This window comes from Bison bison, unplaced genomic scaffold (genome assembly GCF_000754665.1).
Source record: "Bison bison bison isolate TAMUID 2011002044 unplaced genomic scaffold, Bison_UMD1.0 scf7180017864452, whole genome shotgun sequence".
NCBI classification, from domain to species: domain Eukaryota; kingdom Metazoa; phylum Chordata; class Mammalia; order Artiodactyla; family Bovidae; genus Bison; species Bison bison.
The window spans coordinates 3,431,206-3,445,633 of NW_011495014.1; the positions used below are offsets into that span (position 1 = coordinate 3,431,206).

A 14,428-nucleotide genomic window follows, 5' to 3' on the forward strand; every position below is an offset into this window, starting at 1 on the left:
GATTTATGCAGATCAGCTTTCTGTGGATTATTAATAATAGTTGTTCATATTTGTTTTTCTGGAGTTTCTTATAATGCCTGTGACAGTCATACTTTTCTTACCTAAACTGATACTTTCCTTCCCATTTTTTGTACTTTTTCATGAATCTAGATTTGAGGGGATACGTGAAAGGTGGTTTTTTCCCCCCCTGTTTTTAAGCATATGTTTTAAAGCTTAGCTGGAATCTTCCAATTCTTACCTGCACATTGTTTTGTGTAATGTTAGAACATTTATATAGCACCTTCTTTGAATTGAACATCGGTGGCATAAATTGCGTTGCCTACACCAAAAACCAACAAGATTTAATTAAACATAGTAGATCTTAGAAAGATTAAAAGTTAAGAATGGTATATATTTATTCTGTTAAGTCTACCTTAAGCTTCCATGAGACCTTGAAGTGTTTTTATATTTCTCAGTTAACCCTGAGTCTTGAAACTTAATGTCTGTTTTATTTCTTTTTATTCTAGGACCAACTTCTGTATAATCCATTCTTTAAAATGTGCCTTTCAGCAAGTGGAGAGCATCCAAGCTTAGTGTCATGCAATCCATCAGACTCACTCCAAAAATGGATTTTTAACCAAAATGATTAAGTGTTCCTTAAAATTAAGGAGTTGAAAAAGGAGATATTCTTTCTCATAAAACTGTGACTAGGCATACACTGTAGTTTTTGAAAATTATGCAAAAGCAGCTAATTGTAACTTATTCCAAGTGCATTTTTTTCTTATTTATATCTTAAAATGTCTATGTAGCACTGCTACAGAAATCCCTTAAGTTTCCATTTCAAAGCACAATAACTAGTAATACCAAAGACTATTTTGAAATGTCCAGATGTAGAGGAAGAGAAGTTTATAGTATGATGAAAATAATTTTTCCAGAAAAGTGATGTTTGTGTGCTTTGTACACTTGAGAATATGCATAGTTACATTCACACACTCACAATTTAAAATATTTCTTCTAGTTTTTTGGGGGGGGAGGGAGAAAGATTTGATACTATATTTTTTTAACATAGAAATGGATCAATGAAGGTCAAAAGTTGGCCTTTGTGTAAAACCAGGAAATTTTTTATAGATCTAGAATTTATTATATAAAAATGCAGGTAAACATTTTTTTTTTGCATTTTGTTAACTTACCTGTCAAATGTTTCCTTAAATATGAAATTAAATAAATAAGAAGACTGTTTTTAACACTTCGATTTCTTCGCAAATTTAAAAATATATTTTAGTCTGAAGTCTACTTGATTTGAAACACTGAAGTCTTCCTTAAAAGACTTTTTAAAAAGTAACTATACTGTGTGTTTTCCCAAAGAAATTAAAAAAAAAAAAAACCTCTAAGTTGCTCTATGTTAAAAAGGTGTCTTTTTCCTTTCTGTTAGTCTTTTCTTCCTACCAAAATTCACTAATCTTGAATGTTTATGAAATTGAGTTTCAGATGTCATACTTGACTCCTTTAAAGTTAAATTTTGTTTGTTACTGATTCAGTTGTAGATTATCTTTGCAATGAAAATTTTCACCAAAAACCTTCTTTCTATCTATGGAAAATACAATAAAACCAATTTTTATCACTATTATAAAGGATTTGATTTCAGTTTATTTTTTGGATAAAATATATAATTGATAATAGGAGAAGCATGAATTTTGTATACTGAATTTCTAAGCATCAATTGCAGAGTCATCAGATATTCTTAAGGGAAAATTAATAATAAAAAAAAAAACTTAATAATAGCAATGGCATAAAAATGGGAAATAGAGAAGATTCTGTGTTAGATATTTAGAGAAATTTCTACTAATTTCTGATAACTTTCCTTGAGTATATGACAACTATTTGGTGTGTGATGCTTACTTGGAAGACTTAACGATTTTTCTTTTTGGTAATTTTATATATAGATCCTTCTATTTTTATTGAAGAAGTAAAATATGATTTGGTTCATTTTTTAACCTGGCTTCAATTGTGTGTAAGAGAATATTTTAAAATTATTAGCCCCGTCTTCTCATTGTACTTTGAACCTACATTAAAAATAAAAAAAAACCCTGCAGTCTTTATTACAATGCCAACATTATTTTAATTCAACTGATACTTATTGTGGGTCTAACTTTGTGTCAGAAGTTATGGTAGGCATATTGCCTTTAAGCCTAGGTCTTATACAGCAGAAACACAGATAATTTTGAAATAGCACAGTGTGTGACATTATGATGTTATATGTTATGATGAAAATGACAGCTCACTATTCATAGTGAATATTTCTTTACTTTAATAAGTACTTTACTTTAAAATATTACTTTATTTTACTTTAAAATAGTTCTTTAATACTTTAAAAAGTATGACTTTAAGTAATAAAAAGTAATACTTTAATAAAAGTAATACTTTAATAAAAGTAATACTTTAGTAAGTACTTTAGTACTTGAAAAACGATGACTTTTTCTAATACTAATATGTATTGTGAAATATACACTAGAGCCCACATACGTGTGCTATTTCTGTTTCTCAGTCTGTTAACTCCAGAGTAACCATCCAGGAGCACAGATTGTTCTTGGAGCTCATTGTATCTCACAAAACCAAACAAATCCCCAAAGGGACTTTATAAATTATGAGCTTAGTAAAACACATTAAAAAAAACAAATCTGAGCTCCCTCTGTGTATCAGTCATATATCATCATGTTAAGACCCAACCAAAAATCTATTTAGATTAGGTTAATTTTCATATAATTTCATTAAATGCATTCAAAGGGAGAGTCCTTTCTACCTGATTTGGGAGTCTCAGGCTGTTGCTCAAGTGTCATAATTCATTTCATTAGGAATTTGTCCTTAAGGGAGAGGACAGTATCTTTTACAATCTGAATTCTGAAACAATGCTAGCAGGAAATTATTTCTGGAGACTTCTTATCATCTATCTGAGAGATTTGGATGCACTCAAGTGTGAAACTGTGGAACTTTTGCTCAACATGAAGCTACCTTGGAGATGATGTAGTGGCTGCAGAAGAGCCGGTATGTTGCCCTTATTCCAGAGGTACTAAACCCGCTCAGGTCAATCTGATGGGTGTAAAGCCATGACATGACCATACAATTAACCATAGCAGAAAATAAACAGTACACTAAAATTGCCTATTACTACAGCTGACAATGACGATAAAGTTTTAAGTTCCTACATTGACAGAGATGTGGCCTTACTTTTGATAGACAATTTAGTTCACTACTATGTAAACCATTAAAATATAAGTACAAAAAGATAGGAGCTTCAATTTTTGAGACAATAAAGTTGAATGCTTTGGAGAAACTAGAAAAGGTCAAATTGTTTTTTAAAAAAACACTGCCAAGTTATGTGTGGATAAGAATTATAAAAGAGAAAACAAAAATTAAATTGCATCACAATTGACCTAGTGTGGTTATGCAGAAAAGATGTTGCATAATTCTCATAAACCAATTCACATTCTTTTAATGTTTCTTGTATATCTGTTAATTCCTGAATATAATTTTTCATTTATTTTTCTAAGAGTATTAATAGATTTAAAATTTTTGTGTTTACATCTACTGTATTGGCAATTTCCTCTGAGCTATATTTTCCCATATTGTTTTGCTTTCTGTGTTTCATAATGGCTACTTTCCTTAAATATCTAATGCTTCTTTACCTTTAACAGAGGATCACTGAATACTTAATGGAAAATTCATGAGTATGGGGAGGGCTTGTTGGCTGTAGTCTTTCCTATTAGATGACCTTATTGGGTCTCTTGCAATGTGAAACAAAATGACTGTTTAGATCCCAAGAGAAGAAGCTTCTGGTCACCTTCCTGGAGGGAATAGACTGAAATGTCATTGGGAGAAGAAGGCTGGGCTGTATTTTCAATATAGGACTCCGGTCCTCAACTGTGCCTTGTGTTCCCTGTTTGAGAGACCCTCTCTGTTTTTTACCCTCTCCAGTGAGTGAATATCTAGGCTTCTACTTGAGGCCAGGAGAGGATCCAGAGGTCTGACTGGCAGATAGACTTTTAGCTAGTCTTCCTCTTTCAACTCTGCTTTCTCTAAACCTCACTTCCAGAGGCACCAAGAACCACCAGCTTCTTTATTAGTATTTCAGTGGTCTCACAGTACAAAATGGATTACTGATCTGCTGTCTCTCCATTGCTATGCTATGCTATGCTAAGTCGCTTCAGTCGTGTCCGACTCTGTGTGACCCCATAGACGGCAGCCCACCAGGCTCCCCTGTCCCTGGGATTCTCCAGGCAAGAACACTGGAGTGGGTTGCCATTTCCTTCTCCAATGCTAGCTTTGAGTTAATGTTCCTCCATTGGTCTGACCCTTACTATGAACTGGCTTGCGTTCCAAACTCCAAAATTTCATCATCGAAACTCTTTTCTTTCTTTCTGTGAATTTTCTCTGTCTTTTTATTGTGACTTTCAAGGGATTTTGGAAGGGACCAAAAGAGAATGAGGATTCAATCTGGTATTCTTAAGAAAAAACTTCCATGCATTCTTCAATGACCTCAGTCCGTCTTCTGTCACTAACACCTTCCAAGTTGTCAAATCCAATATCCCCTTTCCTGTCCTCATGTATCTCTGTAACATTTGAGATGATTGACTGAAACCTCATTTTTGACGTTTCTTGAAACATTCTTGAAACGTTCTTTTTTGTCTCTGGGCTTCTCTGTCTCCACAAGCTTATATCTGTAGTCCCATTGCTCTTCTCTAAACCGTCATATCTTACATGGATTTAGATGATCTCTTAACTAATTTCCCTAACTTTTTGTCATCCTGACCCAGGCTGTGCTGCTTTCTTGCCTCATCCATGACCAGGTTTCTCTGGCTCCTTGTGCTTCACGCACGGCAGCTGTCTCTTCTGTCTCAGGTCGAGCTTGTTCTTGTCTCCGAGCCATTTCTTCATCTGCATGCTCTTCACAGCAGTATCTTTTACATACGTCAAGTCTCAGATCAAATAACGTGTTCTCAGAAGAGATTACTTTTATAAAGTAACTCAGTCATGACTGCATCACCCTGTTTTTCCATTATTACATTTATGATTACCTGAAATTTACTGTCTTATTTTATGTGTGAACTTGCCATTTATCTCCACTAAGATGTCAGCTTCATGAGGGCAAGATAAGAAACAATGAAATTGCATTACATTTTAGGGAATGTGTACATCTTCTATGTGAAACAGCTCTGTATTTTTAAAGAATATTTTAAGCACAGAAGGGATGCCAGTTGGGGGAGGGCTATAAACATAAGAATGGAAGATGCAAACGATTAATAAAAAGAACAACAAAAAAGGTTTTTTGCTTGGACCGATGAAAATAGATACAAAATTAAAAAAAAATTCTGATAGGAAAATTATGGGTCTATGTATCATTTCTTCAAAAGATGTTTTACAGAGAACATAGATTTATTTATTTAAAAATAAAAGTACCAATTCACATAGTAAATTTATGAAATTCATTAACTAAATAGTTTATATATGTGGAGATTTTAGTAGATATAAAAAAAGTCAACAAAGCTGATGGTTGATAAATTCACAGTTGATAAGAAAAGGTAAGATGTTTGGCGTGTTGCCAAGCTTCCAGAGCGACACGAATGATGGCAGCATCTCACTAAACTTATCCCTTAAGTGCATCAGTCACAGACACATACTTCTTTGAACATTAGCTATGAGAGTATTTTTTTCTGTTTAACAATTTCTTAATTTCAAGATATTCCTTTAGAATCTCAGCTATCCATTGTGTGCATTATTATGGGAGGTGTCTTGATTTTTTCCCAATGAAATTTTGAAAATGTCTTCCATTTTAAAACAACATTGTGAAAAACATTTTTCTTTGGAAGTGTGAAAGGAATCCAAGGTGTTCTTAAAAAGGTACTTTTATTAAGTTTTTTTAAAGAAGAAGAAATAATTTCTACTTATTTGTAAAATTTTTATTATCTGGAAGGAGCATTATTCATTATTCTGTATTAGAGTGCTTTTATTATTTTATTTTTCCATTGACGTTCTTAACTCTGGATGATTTTGGTAGAAAAGAAATTTGTTGAAAGGGTACTGAGTAGTTCATAGAATCATTTATAACACTGGAGAAAACTAGAAAAATGGGAACGATAAAGCAAAGCATATAGCTTCGAAGCTAACATGCTGCAGAAGGTTGCTGGTGAGAATAGTTTCCACTGTTACCAAACACCAAACGAATGGTTTGCCCCTCTTAGTCACCTGGCATTGGCATTGCCCACTGCTGACACTGGCTACTAGACGACCCTCCTTCTACAGTTGTGAATGAATTCCCGGAGTTACTGCCAAAGCTGCCGCTGGGGTAAATTCCCATTACCAGTATCCAGCAATGGAATTTATGAAAGTGGGAATCTGGGTTTGGGGCTTCTGAAGAAGAAGGCTGACATTCACAGGAAGAGGAAAGGGAGTCCAGATGTCAAGGAGCTAAAAAAAAAAAGACAAATCACTTTAGAACAAATCCTAGGATTTGTAAACTATAACATGATTTATTTCCTTGCTATCTTTCGATTTAAAGAGTAAACAGCATATATTATGTATGAAAAGGTTTTCACTTAATCATATTGTGAGCATTCTCACACTGTCCTCTTTTCCTTGCCTATAAATTAGGTCAAGGATATTATATATATTTTTTTTATTTCTGTGTTATTAGAGTTAAATAGGAGAAGGCAATGGCACCCCACTCCAGTACTCTTGCCTGGAAAATCCCGTGGACGGAGGAGCCTGGTGGGCTGCAGTCCATGGGGTCGTGAAGAGTCGGACACGACTGAGCGACTTCACTTTCACTTTTCACTTTCCTGCATTGGAGAAGGAAATGGCAACTCACTCCAGTGTTCTTGCCTGGAGAATCCCAGGGACGGGGGAGCCTGGTGGGCTGCCGTCTATGGGGTCGCACAGGGTCAGACACGACTGAAGCGACTTAGTAGCAGCAGCAGAGTTAAATAATTTGTTTTCTACCAGCAGTGTTTTTTAGTTTGTTTTATAAAGTTAATTTTTTATTGAGATACAATTTATATATAATAAAATTCAGGGAGCTTTTGTTGTTCATCATAACATTTTTGAGATTCATCCATGAAACTTTATGTATCTGTAGGTTTGCCTTTTAATTACCAAATAATATGCCATGTATGAATACACCACACTTTGTTTATCCATCTTCCATTGATGGACATTTCAGTTGTTTTGACTTTTTGGCTGTTTTGAACAAGAGTACAATGGATATTCATGTACAAATATTTCTATGAATGTGTGGTTTTACTTCTTTTAGATAGATGCATAAGAATGGATTTATAGATTTGATGTACACTTAACTTTAAAAGATACTGTCAAGATACTGTTGTTTTTTATTATTTTATTTATTTGGCCATGCTGTATGGCTTGCAGGATCTTAGTTCCCTGAGCAAGAATTGAACTCAGGCCCACTGCAGTGGAAGTGTAGAGTCCTAACCACTGGACCACCAGGGAAGTCCCCAAGTGATTGTTTTTTAAATGGTTGTAATAGTTTTTATTCCCACAGGCAGTATATGAGAGCTCTTAGTGGCTCTGAGTCCTCACCAGCATTTAGTATTTGTAACCTTTATGATTGTAGGCATTCTAATGAATGTGGAAGGGTATCTTATGGTTTCAATTTTTATTTCTCTCATGAAGAGTTATTTTGAACACCTTTTCATGTTCATGTTAGACAGTCATATATCTTTTTTGTAAAATGTTAAGTCTTTTGAACATGTTTATTGGATAGATTTCTTTATTATTGATTTGTGGAAGATGTTCATGTATTATGAATAAAAATCCTTTGTTAGACATAATATGGTAAATATTTTCCCCCAGTCTGAATTTGTTTGTTTTCTTAATGATATGTTTTAATGTACAGAACTTCTTTTTATTGAAGTGTAATTTATCACACTTTATGTTTAGTGTTTTGTATGTTCTAAGAAATCTTTATCTGCTCCAAGGGTGTAAAATTGTATTTCCATTTCTTCTAGACACTTTATTGTCTTATCTTTTATTTTAGGTGAATAATTAACCTTGAAATACTTTTTATATATAGAGTGATGTACAAATTTGAGATTTATTTTTCATAAGGATATCTAGTTGTTCCACTATCATCTGTGAACTTTCTTTCCCCAAAGAATTGCACTGCTGTCCTTGTGTACAAATCAGTGCCCTCTGTGTATGTATCTATTTCTGGGCTCTCTAGTCTGTTTTATCTAGATCTACATGCCTTTCCTTACGGCCGTACTACACTATCTTGCCCCTTCATGGATCACAGCCTTGTCATGGCCAAGGGGCTTGAGTAACTCAATGAAGCTATGAGCCATGCCATGCAGGGCTACCCAAGACAGACAGATCATAGTGAAGAGTTCTGACAATACATAGTCCCCTGGAGGAGGACATGGCCTTGAGAACCCCATGACAGTATGAAAAGGCAAAAAGATATGACAACAGAAGATGAGCCCCCCAGATCAAAAGGTGTCTAACATGCTACTGGGAAAGAGCAGAGGGCAATTACTAATAGATCCAGGAAGAATGAAGCTGCTGGGCCAAAGTGGAAATGATGCTCGGTTGTGGATGTGTCTGATGGAAAAAGTAAATTCAGATGTTATAAAGAACAATATTGTAAGGCACCCTGGTGGCTCAGTGGTAAAGAATCCCCCTACCAATGCAGGAGACAAGGATTCGATCTCTGGTCCAGGAAGATCCTGGAAGCTGTGGAGCAATGAAGCTTATAGGCCAAAACTATTGCGCCTATGCTCTAGAGCTGCAACTACTGAGCCCCTGTGCCACAAACACTGAAGCCTGTGTGCCCTACAGCCCACGCTCTGCAGCAAGTGAAGCACAACAGAGAAGCCCTCACTCCTCACAATTAGAGAAAGCCCACACAGCAATGAAGACCCGGTATAGACAAACAAATTTTTCTTTCAAAGAACAATACTGCATAGGAACATGGAATGATAGGTCCATGAATCAAGGTAAATTGGACATGGTCAAGCAGATGATCAGATTGAACATCAACATCTGAGGGAACTAAAATGGACAGGAAAGGGTGAATTTAAATCAGATGACCATTATATTTACTACTGTGGACAAGAATCCCTTAGAAGAAATGGAGTAGCCTTCACAGTCAACAAGAGTCCGAAATACAGTACTTGGGTGCAACCTCAAAAGTGACAGAATGATCTTGGTTCGTTTACATGGCAAACCATTCAACGTCACGGTAATCCAACTCTACGCCCCAACCGCTGATGCTGAAGAAGCTGAAGTAGACTGGTTCAATAAAGACCTACAACACTTTCTAGAAAGTGAAAGTCGCTTAGTCGTGTCCAACTCTTTGCAACCCCATGGACTATACAGTCCATGGAATTCTCTAGGCCAGAATACTGGAGTGGGTAGCTTTTCCCTTCTCCAGGGGATCTTCCCAACCCAGTGATCAAACCCAGACCTCCTGCATTGTAGGCAGATTCTTTACTAGCTGAGCCACAAGGGAAGCCCAGGAATACTGGAGTGGGTAGCCTATCCCTTCTCCAGAGGATCTTCCCGATCCAGGAATTGAACCAGGATCTCCTGCACTGCAGGCGGACTCTTTGCCAATTGAGCTATCAGGGAAGCACTACACTTTTTAGAACTAACACCCAGAAAAGATATCCTTTACATCATAGGCAACTGGAATGCAAAAGTAGGAAGTCAAGAGATGCCTGGAATAGTGGACAATTTGGCCTCGGAGTACGAAATGAACTAGTCAAGAGAACATGCTGGTTATAGCAAACACCCTTTTCCAACAACCCAAGGGACAGCTCTACACATGGACATCACCAGATGGTTGATACTGAAATGAGATTGCAGCCAAAGATGGAACACCTCTATTCAGTCAGCAGAAACAAGATCTGGAGCTCACTGTGGCTCAGATCATCAGCTTCTTATTGCACAATTCAGCCTCAAATTAAAGAAAATAGGCAAAACCGCTATGCCATTCAAAGTGAAAAAAGTGAAAGTGAGAATCACTCAGTGGTGTCTGACTCTTTCCCACCCCATGGACTGCAGCCCACCAGGCTCCTCTGTCCATGGAATTCTCCAGGCCAGAATACTGGAGTGGGTAACCTTTCCCTTCTCCAGGGGATCTTCCCAATGCAGGGATCAAACCTAGGCTTCCTGCATTGCAGGCAGATTATTTACCAACTGAGCCACAAGGGAAGCCCAGGAATACTGGAGTAGGTAGCCTAACCCTTCTCCAGCAGATCTTCCCAACCCAGCCATTCAGGTATGACCTAAATCAAATCCCTTATGATTATACAGTGGAGGAGACATATTAATAGATTCAAGGGATTAGATCTAGTAGACAGAGTGCCTAAAGAACTCTAGACAGAGGTTCATAACATTGTACAGGAGGCAGTGATCAAAATCATCCCCAAAACAAAGAAATGCAAGAGGGCAAAGTGGTTGTCTGAGGAGACTTTACAAGTAGCAGAGGAATGAAGAGAAACAAAAGGCAAGGGAAAAAGGGAAAGACATACCCAACTGAATGCTGAGTTCCAGAAAATAGCAAGGAGAGATAAGAAGGCCTTCTTAAAGGCAAAGAAATAGAGGAAAACAATAGAATGGAAAGGACTAGAGATTTCTTCAAGAACATTGGAGATATCAAGGGAACATTTCATGCAAGGATGAGCACAATAAAGAAAAGAAATTGTAAGGACCTAACAGAAGCAGAAGAAATTAAGAAGAAGTGGCAAGAAATCACAGAACTATACAAGAAAGATCTTAATGACATGGATAACCACAATGGTATGGTTACTCACCTAAAACCAGCCGAGACTGTGAAGTCAAGTGGGCCTTAGGAAGCATTACTACGAACAAAACTAGTGGAGGTTACAGAATTGTGGCTGAACTATTTAAAATTCTAAAAAATGATGCAGTTAAAGTGTTGCACTCAATATGTCAGCAAATTTGGAAAACTGGAAAAAGTCAGTTTTCATTCCAGTGCCAAAGAAGGGCAATGCCAAGAAATGTTCAAACTATCATACAGTTGCACTCATTTCACATGCTAGTAAGGTTATGCTCAAAATCCTTCAAGCTAGGCTTTGGCAGTATATGAACTGAGGACTTCCAGATATACAAGCTGAATTTGGAAAAGGCAGAGGAACCAGAGATCAAATTGCCAACATTCATTGGATAATAGAGAAAGCAAAGGAATTCCAGAAAAACATCTTCTGCTTCACTGACTACACTAAAGCCTTGGACTCTGGGAATCACAACAAACTATGGAAATTGCTTAGAGATGGGAATACCAGACCACCTTACCTGTCTCCTGAGAAACCTGTGTGTGGGTCAAGAAACAACAGAACCAGACATGTAATATGGACTGGTTCAAAATTGGGAATGGAGTATGAAAAGGCTGTATGTTGTCACCCTGCTTATTTAAATTCTGTGCAGAGTTCATCATGCAAAATGCCAGGCTGGATGAAGCACTAACTGAAATCAAGATTCCTGGGAGAAATTTCAACCACCTCAGATATGCTGATGATACCACTCTAATGGCAGCAAGTGAAGAGGAACTAAAGAGCCTTTAGATGTAGGTAAAGAGGAGAGTAAAAAAGCTGACTTAACATTCAAAAAACGAAGATCATGGCATCTGGTCCCATCACTTCATGGCAAAATAGATGGGGAAACAATGGAAACAGTGACAAGAATTTATTTTCTTGAGCTCCAAAATCACTGCAGACAGTGACTGCAGCCATGAAATTAAAAGACGCTTGCTCCTTGGAGGAAAAGCTGTAACAAACATAGACAGCATATTAGAAGCAGAAACATCACTTTGCCAACAAAAGTGTGTATAGTCAAAGCTATTGTTTTTCCAGTAATCATGTGTGGATATAAGATTTGGACCATAAAGAAGGCTGAGCGCCAAAGAATTGGCGCTTTTGAATTGTGCTGGAGAAGACGGTTGAGAGTCCCTTGGACTGCAGGGAGATCAAACCAGTCAGTCCTAAATGAAATCAACCTTGAATATTCATTAGGAGGTCTGATGCTGAAACTCCAATACTTTGGCCACCTGATGTGAAGAGCCAACTCACTGGAAAAGACCCTGATGCTCGGAAAAATTGAGGGCAAGAAGAGAAGGGGACAACAGAGGATGAGATGATTGGATGGCATTACTGACTCGATGGACATGAGTCTGAGTAAACTCGGGGAGATTGTGAAGGACAGGGAAGCCTGGTGTGCTGCAATTCATGGAGCCGAAGAAACTAGTCTGTCACTGTTTCCAATTTTTCCCCATCTATTTGCCATGAAGTGATAGGACCAGATGCTGTGATCTTAGTTTTTTGAATGTTGAGTTTTCAGCCAGATTTTTCACTCTCCTCTTTTACCTTCATTAAGCTCTTTAGTTCCTCTTCCTTTCTGCCATTGTCTCATTTGCATACCTGAGGTTACTGATATTTCTCCCAACAATCTTGATTCCAGCTTGTGCTTCATTCAGCCTGGCATTTTGCATGTACTCTGCATACAAATTAAATAAACAGGGTGACAGTACACAGCCTCGTTGTATTCCTTCCCCAATTTGGAACCAGTCTGTTGTTCCATGTCCAGTTCTAACTGTTTCTTCTTGAGCTGCATACAGTTTTCTCAGGAGCCAGGTAAGATGGTCTGGTATTCCCTTGTCTTTAAGTATTTCCCACAGTTTGCTATGATCCACACAATCAAGGGCTTTAGTGTAGTCAGTGAAGTAGAAGTCGATGTTTTTCTGGAATACTCTTGCTTTTCCTATGATCCAACGGATGTTGGCAATTTGGTCCCTGTTTCATCTGCCTTTTCTAAATCCAACTTGTACATCTGCAAGTTCTCGGTTCATGTTCTCTTGAAGTTATTCTCAGTGGTGGTGAGGGCTGAGAAAAAAGGACACTCATAAGTTGCTGGGAGTGACATAATCTTCCTGAATGGCATTTCAGCAGTGTGTTAATTGCCTTAAAATTGTGCAAACCCTTTGACTCAACAATTCTATTTCTAGAAATCTGTCCTATAGTTAAAAAAAAAAAAGTGTTTTTTAACTTTTACTTTAAGAATATTTATTAGGATTTTGTTTAGTGAAGGATTAGAAAATTATAAATGCTTATTTGAAGAAGATTGTTGTGAATAAATTTTTGTATATCTATACTATGAAATAGTATATTTATATATAAATTTATATATATCATGTAAAAAATAATGAAAAATATTTGCACTTTTAAAATCATGGCTAGACCCTTCACAAATCCAATCTCTACCCTGTTAAAAATGCCCACTTTTCTGAGTTTTGGGTTTATTTTCCTTTGTTTATTATAATTCTACTACATATGTTTATAATTTTAGTATACTATATATACAAATACAAACATTAAACATTACTGCTTTTGAAGTGAATTTATTTAGATGGGAAGTATATTTAGGATATACTGGATTTTTAAAAATCCAATTAGAAATCTGCATATTCAGAATAATCTCATTTTTTGTGGAAAAAAATCTGGGAGGATATACAACATTGTTACTAGGTTGTAACAATTCTGGGTAGTGGGGTAATATCTGATAATCTAGATATCTTACTTTTACTAACTTATTTTATGGATTAGTTAAATCAGTAAAGGTGCTTATTGCATAGAAAACTATGGTTAGAAAGGATTATTTAAAAGGTAGTGTCCATTGAGGAAACCAGAATTGAAAGAGACACATGTACCCCAGTGTTCATCGGAGCACTGTTTATAATAGCCAGGACATGGAAGCAACCTATATGTCCATCAGCAGACGAATGGATAAGAAAGCTATGGTACATATACACAATGGGATATTACTCAGCTATTAAAAAGAATGCATTTGAATCAGTTCTAATGAGGTGGATGAAACTGGAGCCTATTATACACAGCAAAGTAAGTCAGAAAGAAAAACACCAATACAGTATATTAATGCATATATATGGAATTTAGAAAGATGGTAATGATGATCCCATATACAAGACAGCAAAAGAGACACAGCTGTAAAAAACAGACTGTTGGACTCTGTGGGAGAAGGCGAGAGTGGGATGATCTGAGAGAATAGCATTGAAACATGTATATTATTATATGTGAAATAGATCGCCAGTCCAGGTTTGATGCATGAGGTAGGGTGCTCAGAGCTGGTGCACTGGGATGACCCTGAGAGATGGGATGGGGAGGGAGGTGGGAGGGGGGTTCAGGATGGGGAACACATGTACACCCATGTCTGATTCATGTGAATGTATGGCAAAAACCCACAATATTGTAAAGTAATTAGCCTCCAATTAAAGAAATTAAAAAAAATAAATATATAAAAGTGTCATCCTTAGTACATTTTTCACTTCTAATTATTAAAGTAAAAACAACTACTAGTTGTCTTAGGAAAAGTAGAAGATGATTAAATTATACTTTTATTTACT

The 14,428-nt window shown here is 36.5% G+C and overlaps 1 protein-coding gene across 1 annotated transcript in view; it reads left to right on the forward strand.

Moving 5' to 3' along the window:
• The window catches only part of GALNT3 (polypeptide N-acetylgalactosaminyltransferase 3), a 23,632-nt gene extending 22,027 nt beyond the window's left edge, over positions 1-1,605 (forward strand). The window contains exon 10 of the mRNA XM_010858944.1: positions 507-1,605. Coding sequence (XP_010857246.1) covers positions 507-629 — 123 coding nt within the window. The 3' untranslated portion in view covers positions 630-1,605. The remainder of the gene's footprint in view (positions 1-506) is intronic.
• Positions 1,606-14,428: the final 12,823 nt, after the last annotated feature.